Genomic DNA, 15,821 nt, shown 5'->3' on the forward strand with positions numbered 1-15,821 from the left:
ATGAATGCTGTTGTTTCTGAAGCTGTTCATCAAATCCATCAGACTTTGACTAGGTTTTACAGATCCGCCGAGTCACAACTCTAAACAATTCATTTGTTCATTTTTTATACCGGTTATTCTAAGTCAGGTTCATGGGGTCTGGAGCCTGGCTGGGACACCTGGACAGGTCACCGGTCCATTGCAGTGCCATTCAAAACAAATGAATCTGTAAATCAGGAGAAGACATGTGGCGCCCCCTGCTGCTGAAGGGAATCAGCGTCCTCCATGTTGGAGCAAACGTGTGATATATGACGCGAATGAGGTCACCCACAGTTTGAACATTTTCTCTTTTTTTATTTCACAATTTTAAACTGAATTTTTAAAGCAGAATCAAACCAGCAGTCATGTGACACCAGAAACAGGAAGTGATTTTATAAAGTGGAATTCATTTGTCAAGAATCAGAATTTGAATCAATAAAACTTTATTGATTTGTCTTGTAGATGTTTGATCGGTCCATGTGATCACAGCTGAACGTGAACGTATGAAGTTTCAGTCTGAAGAGAAGCACGATGAAGAGGAGGAGGAGGAGCGCCTGGTCTGAGCGATCCAGGAGATGAACTTGGAGACTCTGGCGTAGGCTCCAGGTCTGTGAGGACGCCCACAGCCAACCCCAAATGACGTTACACCTGTAAGGAACCAATGAGAGAACAGTATTACTTCAGACTTCCTGTCACTGTACATTTATGTGTGTGTGTGTGTGTGTGTGTGTGTGTGTGTGTGTGTGTGTGAAAGAGACAGACCAATCAGAGTCCAGCTTCCATCCTCATCCATAGTCATCAGTGGACCACCAGAGTCACCCTACAGACACAAAGTTTAAACTTTATTCACCTGTAACTCACTGAGCAATCAGCTGTCCCATGGCAGTTACACCTGCTGGTTTGGGGTCCAGCTCTAACCCTCCACACGTCCATGTCTTTTTGTCTTTTGGTATTTTTATTTTTAAGAGAGCCCATGAAGAGGAGGAGAAGGAGGGTTCACCACCCAAGGGAGTGGCCATGGGGGGGGGGGGGTGCTCCAGGAGCATGGACCCCCTTGGATGGGTTGTCTGGTCCCTGTATGACTGGTGCCAGAGGTTGGTCCACATTTCCAGCAGTAAGTCAGATTAATTTTCAGTGAGGGTTGGAGTCCTCCAAAGCTGATTGGTTAGGAGGTGGAGCTTTAATTTGTCTCTGATCTCAGAACGGAACCTGATCTGGAGCATGTGAGGTTTCCAGCATCTGTTGCTATGGTGATACAACCCAATAAGAAGGGGTGCTGGAAATTATGAGCTGAACCAGAAGCCACCTTGTTTAGACACCTGATGAGCAGGTTACCTGACAGGAGTCGACTCCGCCTTCGGGGTATCCGGCACACAGCATGCTGGAGGTGAAGGTGTACTCGGGTAACAGACGCTGACACTCGTCCGGATCCACTAGAGGAACTACAGCCTCCTGAAGAACATCAGGAAGAGAACCTGACAGAGCAACAGGAGAGAGAACAGACCTGGATTTCAGCGTCACATAATGATCATCTGGAGCCAAAATGAAGCTCTGCCACGAGGAAGGAGGCAGCTACAACCAACGGGACCTGGATGGAGACCTGACCACCCCAGAGACAGCATAGTCCGGTCTACAGGTGTTCCTTGGAGTCGATCTCCGGGTGTGTGTCGGTCTCTGGGTGTGTGTTGGTCTCTGGGTGTGTGTCGGTTACTGGGTGTGTGTGTCCACTGTGGGTGTTTGGGATGAAGCAGAGGACGCTCGCTGTTTCTCACCGTCTTCGGCTTCCCGTCCCCAGCCTGTGATGAGACATTCACTTCCTGCTGGGAAACTCTGACCTTCAGCGGGCAGACACACCGGTTGGACCCACTCTGTAACACACAGAGGATTTTCTCTCTGAAAATGTTACTGATGACATCCACATGTATGTTTTTCAGGACAGTGATGAACTTTATGTTTATTTGGGGGTATTTTTCTATCTTTAATCAAGAGCGTAATTTTTTTCTTTGAGAGCAGGATTTCTGGTTTTCACGCTCAAATATCATCTTTCTCTCTCTCAAAACTCTGCTCTTGGATATTTTTTCTTGTGTTGCTGAAAGAGATGTCTGTCAAACCTCCTCCAGCCAATAGAATACGAGATAACTCGAGCAAACAGTCCTCACCTTCTTCAGGGTGCGCTTGTTTTACTTGACTCAGTGACTCCACACTCTTAGCCCAGATTTTGTTTGAACATAAACGTTTTAGTAGTGACTAATTATAATTATTTGTTTTGTATAACAGCGTCTCATTAATAAAACAAGTTGTTTCTAATAGTTTTCTATGTGTGCAGTGTATGAACAATGATTAGCCAAGAAAACTCAACATGTTATGTTTCTGTCAGACTCAACATATCTGGACCGCAAAGGCTCATGGGAGAAGCAGATTCAGCTGAAATTTAACCTTTTTTTTTTATTGCAGTGTTATAAATTTGAGTTATGTGCTTTAATTCCTGAGTTATGTTAATAATTAGACAATGTTATAAAGTTCTGCTTCTTTGAAATCTAAACTTGGGACCATGAATGAAAAGGACGGTTAAATCCACCACCAGCGGCCACACGTCGTTGCTGTCGGGCTAAAACCTCCTATGTCCAAAATTTGTGATTTTTGTTTTCCTTTATAAATCAGTACTATTGGTCACCCTTTATGTCTGTCTGTTGTTTTACAAATATTTAACCAAAGATATATGATTAAAACACAATACCAAGTTTGATGACATTATGTGCAGTTATTACAAAACCATACAGTTTTTTTCAGTTATTGAAAAATGACAGTTTTGGAGATGGGAGGTTTGCTCCTGACAGCAGCGATTTGTACATGGTGCAACGAGTAAAGAGTTAAAGTTAATGATTAACTGCCATCCTCTCAGTGCTGTTGACTTTGGTTCTGGACCTGCAAGTTGATGTGAGTCATTATCTACAGTTTTTTGTTATAAGTATGTCAAAGGTCAATGAAATAACTAAACTGTATGAATAAAATCTAGAGATGGGATTTATGGCTCTTTGAAGGGAGCCGGATCTCGAGGAGCCGTTCCTTTCAAAGAGCCGTTCAAAAGACTGGCTCGTTCTCATAATATCTTACAAAATTTCACAATATATAAGAATGACAATCAAAATACGTACCTATATAAAATCTACTATACAAGATTAAATAATTATAGAAAAAATATAGATAAAAAAGAATAAACCTGAGCAGTCAGTGTAAATTTTAGTAAATGTTTTGGATAGAACTCAGTATTTGTTTCCAAACAAAACTCTCTGTCCATCGATGCTTCACATGAATGGAGCGTGTTGGACATCACATGTCACATGTTATTTATTTTATTTTCATTTTACTCAAACTACTTCTTATTTACTTATTTATTCATTTATTTGTTCATTCTGTCTTATTTAGCTGGGGGGGGGGGGGGCTTGGCATGTGTGTGTGTATACGTGTGTGCGTGTGACTGTGTGAAAGATTTCATTGAGTGTTTTTATTTTGTTTGATTGAACAATGAGATATGAACTGAGATATGCATAAATGTTTTTAATCATGTAAAGAACTTTGTGTTTCCTATGGCATGAAAAGTGCTTTATAAATAAAGTTTGATTTGATTTGATTTGATTTGATTTGACGAAGGCAGTGTCAAAAATTTCTATATAAAAAGAGTGGCTCGCAGCTGTGAATCGGTTCCCATCGTTCATTTAAAAGAGCTGTGCAAAAGAATCGATTCATTCATGAACATCACATCTCTAGTAAAATCTAATATAAGAATAAACTGAGGGGTTTTAAATTCTAATGGTTGCCCATGTTGATACAACTTGACATGTTTCAGTATTTGTAAAAACCAGAATGGTTCAAGGCAACAGGGTGTCCACGAAGATTTCTAGTAAGCTCAACTAATCCAGGATTAGAGTGCAGGTAAGTTAACTTTTCAAACATAATTAGTCACTACTAAAAGTTTATGTTCAAACAAAATCTGGGCTAAGAGTGTGGAGTCACTGCGTCAAGTAAAACAAGCGCACCCTGAAGGAGGTGAAGACTAGTTTCTTGTATTCTATTGGCTGGACGAGGTTTGACAGACAGCTCGTTCAGCAACCCAAGAGAGAGGAAAAAATATCCAAGAGCAGAAGTTTTGAGAGCAGAGAAAGTGTGTGAGTGTGAGGGAAAGAGACCAAGTCTGAGCAGAGTTTTGAAAGGAAGAACAATACACTACCGTTTAAAAGTTTGGGGTCACTTCTCTATTGAATCCCATGGCAAAGTGACCCCAAACTTTTGAACGCTAGTGTATATTTGAAAGCAAGAGAGACTTTCTGAGTGTGAGAGCAGAGTTTTGAGAGAGAGCAGGATGATATTTGCGCATGAAAACCAGAAATTCTGCTCTCAAAGCAAACAATTATGCCTTTGATTAAAGATAGAAAAATACCCCCATATGTTTAATCAAAGTTCATCACACACACACACACACACACACACACAGACTGACGGGTGAAGTTGATTGGCTGCTGCAGGTGCACCATGGCGATGTCGGCCTGTTTAGTGCGTCGGTTGTATTCTCTGTTCATGATGATGCGGTCGACTTGTCGGGTTTGAACTTCCTCAGAGTTTTTGTCACTCTGAGCGTGAAGGCCGAGGACGGCGGACCAGAACTCCAGGTGGACGTTCTTCCTGCAGAGACAGAGGACGGTTTGATGCCATGTAAATAAAAATAAACTGGTTCCAGTCATTTCATTGGAATAAAATTTAACTGGTTCCATCACTTAAGTGGAATTCAAGCTCAGAGGTTCATCTGAACATTCAGGACCACCACAGGACTGGAAGGGATGGAACTCACCTGAATCCTCTGTGGACAGGTGAGGCCTCAGTAAAGACAAAACCTTCTCACCCAAACACGCAGTGTGCAGCAGTCAGCAGCCAATCAGGGCCAATCAGAGAGGCTCCACAGACATGACGCCCCCTCCAGTGTAGAGACACTATCCATGGCCACGCCCCCTTTGCTGCATTGGTTCCACCCACCACTCGGGACTCACCTGACAGACAGAAACCGGTCCAACTCCAGTCAGAATGGAATCAACCAGGAGCTCCTGGTCAAAGGTCACCATCTCACCTCCACCAGGTGTCCTGTCCTGGGATTGGTCCAACTCACTGGTGATGTTAGCAACCTGACGACGTCCACACGCTGAAACACACAGAAAGTCAGACTAAAACCAGTTCTATCGCCCAGTTCTCCCAGTTGCTCCACTAATCAGTCAAGACTAGTTCCAGACTGGTTCTACACAGACTTCCAGAGTCTGACTCAGAACCACTATTTACAATCCATTTAGAAAGTCCAGGTTAATAGAAGAGGATGAGGTTTTGGGGTGGGACCAGGATCAAGATCAAGATTAAAACCAAGACCAGAATTAGGACCAAGATCAGGACCAGGATTAGGACTGGGACAAAGACCAAGACCAAGACAAGGACCAGGACCAAGACAAAGGCCGAGAATGAGAACAAGATTAAGGTCAAGACCAAGAACAGAACTAGGACCAGGATCAGAACTAGGGCAAGGGATTAGGGACAAGGACCAGGACCAAGACCAGGGCCAGGATCACGATCAGGACTAGGGACTAGGGACAATGACCAGGATCGGGACTAGCACCTGAAATGTTCTCAAGAGAGTCAAGAGTCTTTATTTGTCATTATACACAGTGCAGGACACAAGTACAACGAAATGGTTTCCAGTACAACCCGTCCAAGAGTAGACAGCAACAACATGTAAACACAAACAGGATCAGGCAGACTGAAGCAGCAGCTGTATGTGAGTGTGGTGCATGTGTGTGTGCAGTAAGTAAGCCATCTTCTAGACGACAGGCTGCGGTCCGCGGTGGCGTGTGGATCAGGAGCTTCACAGCTATTCCCCACGCTGACAGACCGCTGCTCGGCTGACTGATGCTGCTTTGCTTATTTTAATTTTTGGATTCTTTTTAAGCTTTTTGGATTCATTTTATTTTCTGCTGCTCCACTGGAAGCCCGGAACGAGGTTTGATACTGGCGGGCGGCTTCCAGTGTGGATGTTTTATATTGTTAACAGTTTTATGTTTGTTTATTTATTGTCTTTTATTTTGGCGTGCCCAAACTCCACGGTTCTTATAATAATTGTATTTTATTTTGTCCTTTAGTGGCCGGGAAGCCTGGAGTTGGTGGTGCCTTAACAGTGTGGGTCCCTCTTCCTGGTTTGATCCTCCCCTCATTTGCATGTTGAGCACGTTTGCCTGTGCTGTGGAATTGAAGTGCGAAGTGTGTTTGTTTTGCACGTGTGTTTGGGGTGGCTTTGGTTTGGCTCCCTTCATCTCGTTTGGCCCACCTTCCTCCCGGTAAGCTTCCGCCATCTTTTAATGTTGGACCGTGGGTTTCTTTTAGTTTTGTTTTGTTTTATTTATTTTAAACAATAAAGAGTGTTTAATTATTTGGACGCTGGTCTCATGCCTCCTTAGTATAACGAACCTGTGTGCTTTGTTGGAGTTCATGTTATTATGAAAGTCCCGGGGTGGCGTTGTCTGTAACCAATTATATGATTTACTGGCTTTTAGCCTGTAAGCACCCCAAGCTCATGTTTATGTAACCTCTGGCTCCCCCGAGCTTGCCACACCCAGAACCTTCCGATCTAAACCTGAACGGAGGTTATTTATTGGACGTCACAAATTGTCAGTAATGAACAACATGTTCAGTCTGAAGAGTCCACGTGGACAACTGGTACCAGACTACTCTAGTTCCATGGTCAACTTTGTAGTCATATCTTAGACACTCAGGTAAAGAGAGGGTGGAGCTGTCAGCTGATCATCACCTGATAGACAGACAGACAGACAGACAGACAGACAGATAGATGGACATCACTTACGTTGGTTGCTGCAGTCGAGTGAAATCACTTCTTCAGTCTTGCAGGCGTCACTGTGGAAACATCACAACATGTAAACATCATCTAACATGAGAAGAACGTGTGGTTTTCTCCTTAGTTCTAATTCTGATCCAGAAATTCAAATCACTCAAAGTTTGGATGGAAATGAAACCAGATGCTGTTTCATATTTTATGGTAGCTTCATTTAATCTGTAAAACCAACAATTATTCATTTGAGACCTGCAGCACATTACAGAAACATTGGGACCTTCAGTCAGTAGAGCCTCAGAGGGCTGATAGCCTCCATCCCTAGAAGCTCAACACGTCAAAACCCAGACCCTCCACGTTCAAAACCCAGACCCCTCCACCTTCAGAGGCTTAGCCCCTCATGAATGCTGCTTTCATCCAGATTCTTGGTTTAAATGTTCTCAATATTTCCTGGAACTTTCTGCAGCCTAAAATGTAGAATTGACTGAAATGTTTCCATTTCTGGTTTTACCTTGTGGTTCAGGTTCTAATTTTAGTTTCTGATGTGGTTCTGGTCTTACCTGACTATGGTTTCCAGTTTTCCGTTACTGGTAATCCTGATGGTTGCAAACGGTGAATCCTTTGGAAGAGCCGGCAGCAGTGATGCTTCTCCAGACCTGCAATCAGAAACAAGAAGTCTCATCCTCCATTTATTTATTTATTTATTTATTTACTTGCGCTTATCCGGAGTCGGGGAGTTCCCAGGCCAGCCGAGACATGTAGTCTGTCCAGCATGTCCTGGGTCTTCCCCGGGGTCTCCTTCCGGTGGGACGTGCCCGGAACACCTCACCAGGGAGACGTCCAGGAGGCATCCTAACCAGATGCCCGAGCCACCTCATCTGGCTCCTCTCGATGTGGAGGAGCAGCGACTCTGAGCCCCTCCCGGATCACCAAGCTTCTCACGCTATCTCTAAGGGAGAGCCCGGCCACCCTGCGGAGGAAACTCATTTCGGCCGCTTGTATTTGCGATCTTGTTCTTTCGGTCACTATCCACAGCTCATGATCATAGGTGAGGGTAGGAACGTAGATCGACCGGTAAATCAAGAGCTTTATTTATTTATTTATTTATTTACAGGGACAATGCAAAGAAACATAGAAGACATAAAGAAAATTGAATGTTTGCATGTAATAAAATGCTACATGTAATATGTAGCATTAAAGACCCTCTCTGTAACTTTCCAGCCGTAAAACTCTGCATTCCGGACTATTTGTGGGGTTGGATGGTTGGGTGGATGGTGTATTTCAGGGTAGAGGGAGTGAATGGGTGGGAGAAAGGGAAAGGAGTAATCAGGGACGGTGGGTGGGTATTGGGAGCATTGGTTGTGCCCTGGACATCAGGGTGCCTGACGTAGGCATCTGGGTGGGTGCTGACCCAGACTGGATAGCCATCCAGGGAAGAGACATCTGCCAAAGTGGGCCTCCTGGGGCCTGTGCTTCATGACCGAGGGGCACTCTGGCTGAGATCTTCCTCTGGCTGAGGTCTCCTTCTGGCTGAGGTCTTCTTCTGGCTGCGGCCTTCCTCTGGCTGAGGTCTTCCTCTGGCTGCGGTCTTTCTCTGGCTGAGGTCTTCTTCTGGCTGCAGTCTTCCTCTGGCTGTGGTCTTCCTCTGGCTGCGGTCTTCGTCTGACTGAGGTCTTCTTCTGGCTGCGGTCTTCCTCTGGCTGGGGTCTTCCTCTGACCGGGGTCTTCCTCTGGCTGCGGTCTTCCTCTGGCTGAGGTCTTCCTCTGACTGGGGTCTTCCTCTGGCTGCGGTCTTTCTCTGGCAGAGGTCTTCTTCTGGCTGAGGTATTCTTCTGACTGGGGTCTTCTTCTGGCTGAGGTCTTCCTCTGGCTGCGGTCTTCCTCTGGATGCGGTCTTCCTCTGGCTGAGATCTTTTTCTGGCTGAGGTCTGCTTCTGACTGCGGTCTTCCTCTGGCTGGGGTCTTTCTCTGGCTGCGGTCTTCCTCTGACTGCGATCTTCCTCTGGCTGAGGTCTTCTTCTGGCTGAGGTCTTCTTCTGACTGCGGTCTTCCTCTGGCTGCGGTCTTCCTCTGCCTGAGGTCTTCCTCTGGCTGAGGTCTTCCTCTGAATGGGGTCTTCCTCTGGCTGAGGTCTTCTTCTGGCTGAGGTCTTCTTCTGACTGGGGTCTTCCTCTGGCTGAGGTCTTCTTATGGCTGAGGTCTTCTTCTGACTGGGGTCTTCCTCTGGTTGCGGTCTTCCCCTGGCTGAGGTCTTCTTCTGACTGGGGTCTTCCTCTGGCTGCGGTCTTTCTCTGGCTGAGGTCTTCTTCTGGCTGAGGTCTTCTTCTGACTGGGGTCTTTTTCTGGCTGAGGTCTTCCTCTGACTGCGGTCTTCCTCTGGCTGCGGTCTTCCTCTGGCTGAGATCTTCTTCTGGCTGAGGTCTGCTTCTGACTGCGGTCTTCCTCTGGCTGAGGTCTTCCTCTGGCTGAGGTCTTTCTCTGACCGGGGGTCTTTCTCTAGCTGAGGTCTTTCTCTGGCTGAGGTCTTCCTCTGGCTGAGGTCTTCCTCAGGCTGAGATCTTTCTCTGGCTGAGGTCTTCCTCTGGCTGAGGTCTTCCTCTGACTGGGGTCTTCCTCTGGCTGAGGTCTTTCTCTGGCTGAGGTTTCCTTCTGACTGGGGTCTTTCTCTGGCTGGGGTCTTCCTCTGACCGGGGTATTCCTCTGCCTGAGGTCTTCCTCTGGCTGAGGTCATCTTCTGGCTGAGGTCTTCTTCTGACTGGGGTCTTCCTCTGGCTGAGGTCTTCCTCTGACTGGGGTCTTCTTCTGACTGCGGTCTTCCTCTGGCTGAGATCTTTCTCTGGCTGAGGTCTTCCTCTGGCTGAGGTCTTCCTCTGACTGGGGTCTTCCTCTGGCTGAGGTCTTTCTCTGGCTGAGGTTTCCTTCTGACTGGGGTCTTTCTCTGGCTGGGGTCTTCCTCTGACCGGGGTATTCCTCTGCCTGAGGTCTTCTTTTGGCTGAGGTCTTCTTCTGGCTGAGGTCTTCTTCTGACTGGGGTCTTCCTCTGGCTGCGGTCTTCCTCTGGCTGAGGTCTTCCTCTGGCTGAGGTCTTCTTCTGACTGGGGTCTTCCTCTGGCTGCGGTCTTCGTCTGGCTGAGGTCTTCTTTTGGCTGAGGTCTTCTTCTGGCTGAGGTCTTCTTCTGGCTGCGGTCTTCCTCTGGCTGAGGTCTTCCTCTGGCTGAGGTCTTCCTCTGGCTGAGGTCTTCTTCTGACTGGGGTCTTCCTCTGGCTGCGGTCTTCGTCTGGCTGCGGTCTTTCTCTGGCTGAGATCTTCTTCTGACTGGGGTCTTCCTCTGGCTGAGGTCTTCTTCTGGCTGGGGTCTTCCTCTGGCTGAGGTCTTCTTCTGGCTGAGGTCTTCATCTGACTGGGATCTTCCTCTGGCTGAGGTCTTCCTCTGACTGGGGTCTTCCTCTGGCTGAGGTCTTCCTCTGGCTGGGGTCTTCCTCTGGCTGAGGTCTTCTTCTGACTGGGGTCTTCCTCTGGCTGAGGTCTTCCTCTGACTGGGGTCTTCTTCTGACTGGGATCTTCCTCTGGCTGAGGTCTTCCTCTGGCTGGGGTCTTCATCTGACTGGGGTCTTCGTCTGACTGCGGTCTTCCTCTGGCTGAGGTCTTCGTCTGACTGACAACTAACAACTATAGTTATGTTTTTCTTGGTGTTGTTGATGTTTTTGTTGTTGTGCTCCATGATTTTTTCCAGCTTGTCTGTTATTTTCTAGGTGCTCCTGATGATTGTCAGCTTTGGTTTTCTGTTTCCTACAGGTGCAGCTGATGCTGTCACTTTCTCTTTGTTGTATATTTGTCTCCCTTTTCTCTTATGTTTGCTCACTCATGTGTTCCACTCAAATTTAAAAATAAAGAATAATACTTATTTATCAAGAGGAGCCTTATACCGATAAAGCTCCACTTGACAAACAAATTGTTTGTCTTAACACAGCAACCAGACCATCATTCTGCCGCCACCATGCTGGACAGGACAGGTAAGAAAAGAATTTTAGACAGTTTTTAACATTTACTGTAAAGGTTACTAAAATCTATGGTCCCAGTGAAACTTTCCAAACTTGGCTGTATAATGAGCATCTGTGTTTTATTGTATTAGACAATATGAAATATGGGTCATATCATGCACATATTGTCTGACTGTCTGGCTTGGTTTGTAATTTCAGATTTATTTAAAACATTTGACATCTTTTAAACTTTTAGAAATCCTCCTTAAATCTGAGTTGAGCATCTTTTATTTTTTCATTTAACCTTGATTTAACCAGGTAAAAAAATGTTTGAGAACTAGTTCTCATTTACAAACATGACCTGGCCAAGAGGCCCCAGCAGGAATAAATAACGTACATACATATAAACAGACAACTGTGCATACACACAGTTATAAATAAATAAATAAAGTTCCTGGTGTTCCAGCTGGGTGGGTGGGGCTGCAGCTGTGGTTGGAGAGGGTGAGGCCAGAGACTCCGCCCAGCACCACAGCAGCCGTGACCTCAGAGGATTCCCTGCAGGTGCAGAAGGAACCATCACCACTATTAACCAGGTGGACAAGGAGCTGCAGGAGATAAAGTCTGAAGGGAAACTGGGACGTCACTAAAAAGCTTTCTGGAGAAATAAAAACTCCTCTATGTGTTTCCTAAGCGTTGCATCACTTCTAGACCTCCAGCCTCTACATCCACTTGGTTCATGGCGGACCCAGACCGACCGGCCTCTATGTCCACTTGGTTCATGGCGGACCCGGACCGACCGGCCTCTACGTCCACCTGGTTCATGGCGGACCAGGACCAACTGGCCTCTAAGACATGGTGTGAAAGGTAATATTAGTTCCTGAACAAACGTCTCCCATCATCTCTGGTTTTATTCTGGACCGTTGGTGTTGCAGTTTCCTGTTTCTCCTGATTTTGTGCGTATGGCAGGGTCAGAGTCTGCGTGGAGGTTGGGACATTCTCCCACCAAGTTTGGTTTTCATAAATCCCAGAAGTCGACTAGAACTGGTGTATGCTGGTTTCTGTACATCCACTAGATCTTTAAACGAGGCCCCTGGTCCAGGTGTTTGAGTGGCTGTAGATAAAACTACATCATCTGTATAAAGCCGGACTACATTACTAATTCCCTAAGATTACTTCACCCACTCCTTGATCAACTGGGCTGCTATCTTTTAGTTTCCACTGAAATTAATATGGTTGTCTTTCAGGAAGAGAAAACCATTTCCATTTTCTACTGTGTTCCAGGTGAATTATTTCTGACACAGTAACACGTATCTGGATTCTGACCTTTCTGTAGAAATCTGACATGTCTCAGTTTCCTGTAGAGACCTGGGCCTCATTTATCAAGCTTGCGTAGGAAAACGAGAAAGGGCGACACCACCAGTCCAGAATAAAATCAAGGAAATGATGTGAAATGTGAGACATTTGTACACAATCCACTATTACCTTTCACACCACATGTTAGATATTAAAGCTGTTTGCAGAAATAAATAAAGACACATTCCATATTAATCCTCCTAAGAGCCACGCTCGGGGGAAACCAGGATTTCCAGGAAAAAGGGAGATGATATTAATAAGACTCTCAAACATGTTCTTTCATTGTGAAACAAAACTTCCATGTTATAAAATCCATCCAGATAAATAAGGAGCCAGTCTGCTGCCAGCATGTAGCAGTCAGTGTGGAAAGTAGCTTTGGTCCTTCATTCCAGCAGAGTGGGACCAGACTGGAGGCTGGAGGTCTAGAAGTGATGCTACGCTAACGAATCACACAAGAGGAGGATTTCTTTTTATTTATTTATTTCTGTTGTTGTCCCAATTTCTGTCCAGACAATCTTTATTTCCCACAACTACTTGTCCACCTGGTTACTAGCGATGAGGGTGTGCCTCTGCACCTGCAGGACTTCCTCTGAGGACACGGCTGCTGCGGTGCTGGGTGGAGTCTCTGGCCTCACTCTCTTCAACCACAGCTGCAGCCCCGCCCACCCAGCTGGAGCGCTGCCCACCCAGCTGAACACTAAATAAACTGCTATCTGTACATATTTATTTTATAAATGAAAAGAAATGACTACATTACCTTAAGGTAATGTACACTACAGTCCTTAAGGCTGTAAGGGCTGTCTTGGCTGACACGCCGCTGCAGCATCGCGTGGACATCGGGGACAGTTCCCCTGGACTGGCAGACTGGGGTGGTGGTCCCCCTCTTCAAAAAGGAGGACCGGAGGGTGTGCTCCAACCACAGGGGGATCACACTCCTCAGCCTCCCTGGAAAGGTCTATTCATGCTTTGTGGACTTGGAGAAGGCATTCGACCATTCTTGTGGGGGTTACTCCGGGAGTATGGAGTACCGGACCCCCTTGTACAAGCTGTCCGGTCCCTGTCCACATCGCCGGCAGTAAATCAGAATCGTTTCCAGTGCGGGTTGGACTCCGCCAAGGCTGTCCTTTGTCACTGATTCTATTCATAACTTTTATGGACAGAATTTCTAGGTGCAGCCGAGGTGTTGAGGGGATCCGGTTTGGTGGCCTCAGGATGGGGTCTCTGCTCTTTGCGGATGATGAGGTTCTGTTGGCTTCATCGGGCCGTGATCTTCAGCTCTTACTGGAGTGACTCGCAGCCAAGTGTAAATTGGCTGGGATGAGAATTAGCACCTCCAAATCCAAGACCATGGTCCTCAGTCGGAAAAGGGTGGAGTACCTTCTTCAGGTCTGCAATAGGGCCCTTCCCCAAGTGGAGGAGTTCACGTATCTCGGGGTCTTGTTCACGAATGAGGGAAGGATGGAGCAGGAGATCGACAAGCAGATCGGTGCCGCGTCTGCAGTGATGTGGACTCTGCATCGGTCTGTCGTGGTGAAGAAAGAGCTGAGCCAAAAGGCGAGGCTCTTGATTTACCGGTCGATCTACGTTCCTACCCTCACCTATGGACACGAGCTGTGGGTAGTGACCGAAAGAACAAGATTGCGAATGCAAGCGGCCGAAATTAGTTTTCTCCGCAGGGTGGCCGGGCTCTCCCTTAGAGATAGGGTGAGAAGCTCGGTGATCCGGGAGGGGCTCAGAGTAGAGTCGCTGCTCCTCCACATCGAGAAGAGCAACATGAGGTGGCTCGGGCATCTGGTTAGGATGCCTCCTGGACGCCTACCTGGTGAGGTGCTCCGGGCAATGTCCCACCGGAAGGAGGCCCCGGGGCAGACCCAGGACACGCTGGATGGACTACATCTCTCGGCTGGCCTGGGAAAGCCTCGGGATCCCTCCGGATGAGCTGGTGAATGTGGCCGGGGAGAGGGAAGTCTGGGTTTCCCTGCTTAGGCAGCTGCCCCCAAGACCCGACTCCGGATAAGTGTCATCTGACACTGATGACAGCATCTCCACCTGCTGCCACCATTCTGCCTTTCGGACACCAGTAATGCCCACGCCGTGTCCGCCAATTAAACTTTTTTCCCTTTTCAAACGTGCTCCATCAGGATCTCTGTCTAACACACTGAAAAATTCCACGTCTTCCCTCTTTTGCCCTCCTGAGCCATCATGGAAATGATGTGATGAATATGTATTACAGGCGTCCACCTGAGCATTTATAGCCACCATGTGGGCGGGGCAAGGCGCTCCCTCACGTGTGGCCGCTTTAGAGTTGATTCCCATTTATAAACAAAAACAGGATTGGGACCTGTGTGTGCATGCTTTGATAAATCTGAAAGTTTTTGTGCGCCACAATTCCTTTTTCCCAACTTACGCCGCTTGTATTTTGCTTTGCTATGCACAGTTTGATAATTGAGGTCCCTGGATTCTACATACAGCCCTGGTAGCTGGGTTTGTTATTACAGACAAGCATCATGAAGAGGGTAGGTAAAAATGTTTCAGTCCTTTGACTGGAACTTTCATTGTGTCCACCTCCTAAAGTCTTAGGTTAGACATGTGACGATTACCTGTGTCCTAGGTACTGGCAGATGAAGTCAGACAGGTGAGAGTTCCAGCTGTCGGCACAAACAGTAAACAGAGAGGAAACACGTCGGACCTGGAGACGCCTGGAACCATTTACCTGCAATGCAACTGTCACACAGAGAGGATGAACACCTGAGACATCTGAGAGACAACTGAGACATCTGAGAGACAACTGAGACATCAAACTGTGTCCTGATTTGTCCACGTTATCAGAACCTTCTAACTAAACATATTGAAGAAATGAAACTCAGTAACAGACAGTTATTTATTTTTCGTTTCTTTTACATTATTACTCGGTCGGTGTTAACATTCAGTAAAGTGTCCTGTGATATGCAAACAGTGATTTCAGAGGTCTAAGTGATTCAGCGTCCTATGTTGCTACTATGAGAAATTCTCATTGGCTAGGTAGGCTGTCGCATCTCACGAATGTTAAGCGGACTTCGAAGTGTGCAGACCCTGAACTGGGACACAGCTAAAGTCTCCAGATGATCCAATGTTCAGGAAGCTCCTCCTCAAACTGAAGGCAGATGTGTTTAGAATGACTGGATGCTGCACACGGACCAGGTTCTTCATTATTGTCTTCAACAACTATTAAAATTGATCATTCTCCCACTGTCATTCTGACCACTGTCCTCCCTGCCGAGTTTGGTGGAGATCAGGAGTACATTGAGTCAGTTACAAGTACTTCCTGTTTCCTGGCGGTGGACACCATTCGCCATGGTTTTGCTTGAGGAAGGAACTTGAGTTTTTTTTTCTGTAGTATCATGAAAGGGTTTGACCTGATCTGAAGCACTTTAGAGTTTGTGAAGTTCAATCCTGAGAAGAGGGACCCCGGTGTCTGAAAAAGGCACTTCCTGTTTCAAGTGGGCAGGGCTTAGGCCAAGACCAGAAGTAGTTACATGTATCTGTTCAGGAGCAGACTCTGATTAACCACTGTAAGTGTGATGGTGATTGGATGAAAATTGAGGGATTTATG

The 15,821-nt window shown here is 46.5% G+C and overlaps 1 protein-coding gene across 1 annotated transcript in view; it reads right to left on the reverse strand.

Moving 5' to 3' along the window:
- Positions 1 to 391: 391 nt before the first annotated feature.
- The window catches only part of tmprss15 (transmembrane serine protease 15), a 31,304-nt gene continuing 15,874 nt past the window's right edge, over positions 392 to 15,821 (reverse strand). Inside the window, exons 17-26 of the mRNA XM_042007796.1 lie at positions 14,830 to 14,953; positions 7,456 to 7,551; positions 6,911 to 6,960; positions 5,138 to 5,209; positions 4,916 to 5,060; positions 4,517 to 4,698; positions 1,791 to 1,886; positions 1,354 to 1,493; positions 781 to 838; positions 392 to 666 (exon numbers count right to left, since the gene is read on the reverse strand). Of these exons, the coding sequence (XP_041863730.1) occupies positions 530 to 666; positions 781 to 838; positions 1,354 to 1,493; positions 1,791 to 1,886; positions 4,517 to 4,698; positions 4,916 to 5,060; positions 5,138 to 5,209; positions 6,911 to 6,960; positions 7,456 to 7,551; positions 14,830 to 14,953 (1,100 nt within the window). The 3' untranslated portion in view covers positions 392 to 529. The remainder of the gene's footprint in view (positions 667 to 780; positions 839 to 1,353; positions 1,494 to 1,790; positions 1,887 to 4,516; positions 4,699 to 4,915; positions 5,061 to 5,137; positions 5,210 to 6,910; positions 6,961 to 7,455; positions 7,552 to 14,829; positions 14,954 to 15,821) is intronic.

The sequence above is a fragment of the Melanotaenia boesemani genome, chromosome 15 (genome assembly GCF_017639745.1).
Source record: "Melanotaenia boesemani isolate fMelBoe1 chromosome 15, fMelBoe1.pri, whole genome shotgun sequence".
In the NCBI taxonomy this organism is placed as follows: Eukaryota; Metazoa; Chordata; class Actinopteri; order Atheriniformes; family Melanotaeniidae; genus Melanotaenia; species Melanotaenia boesemani.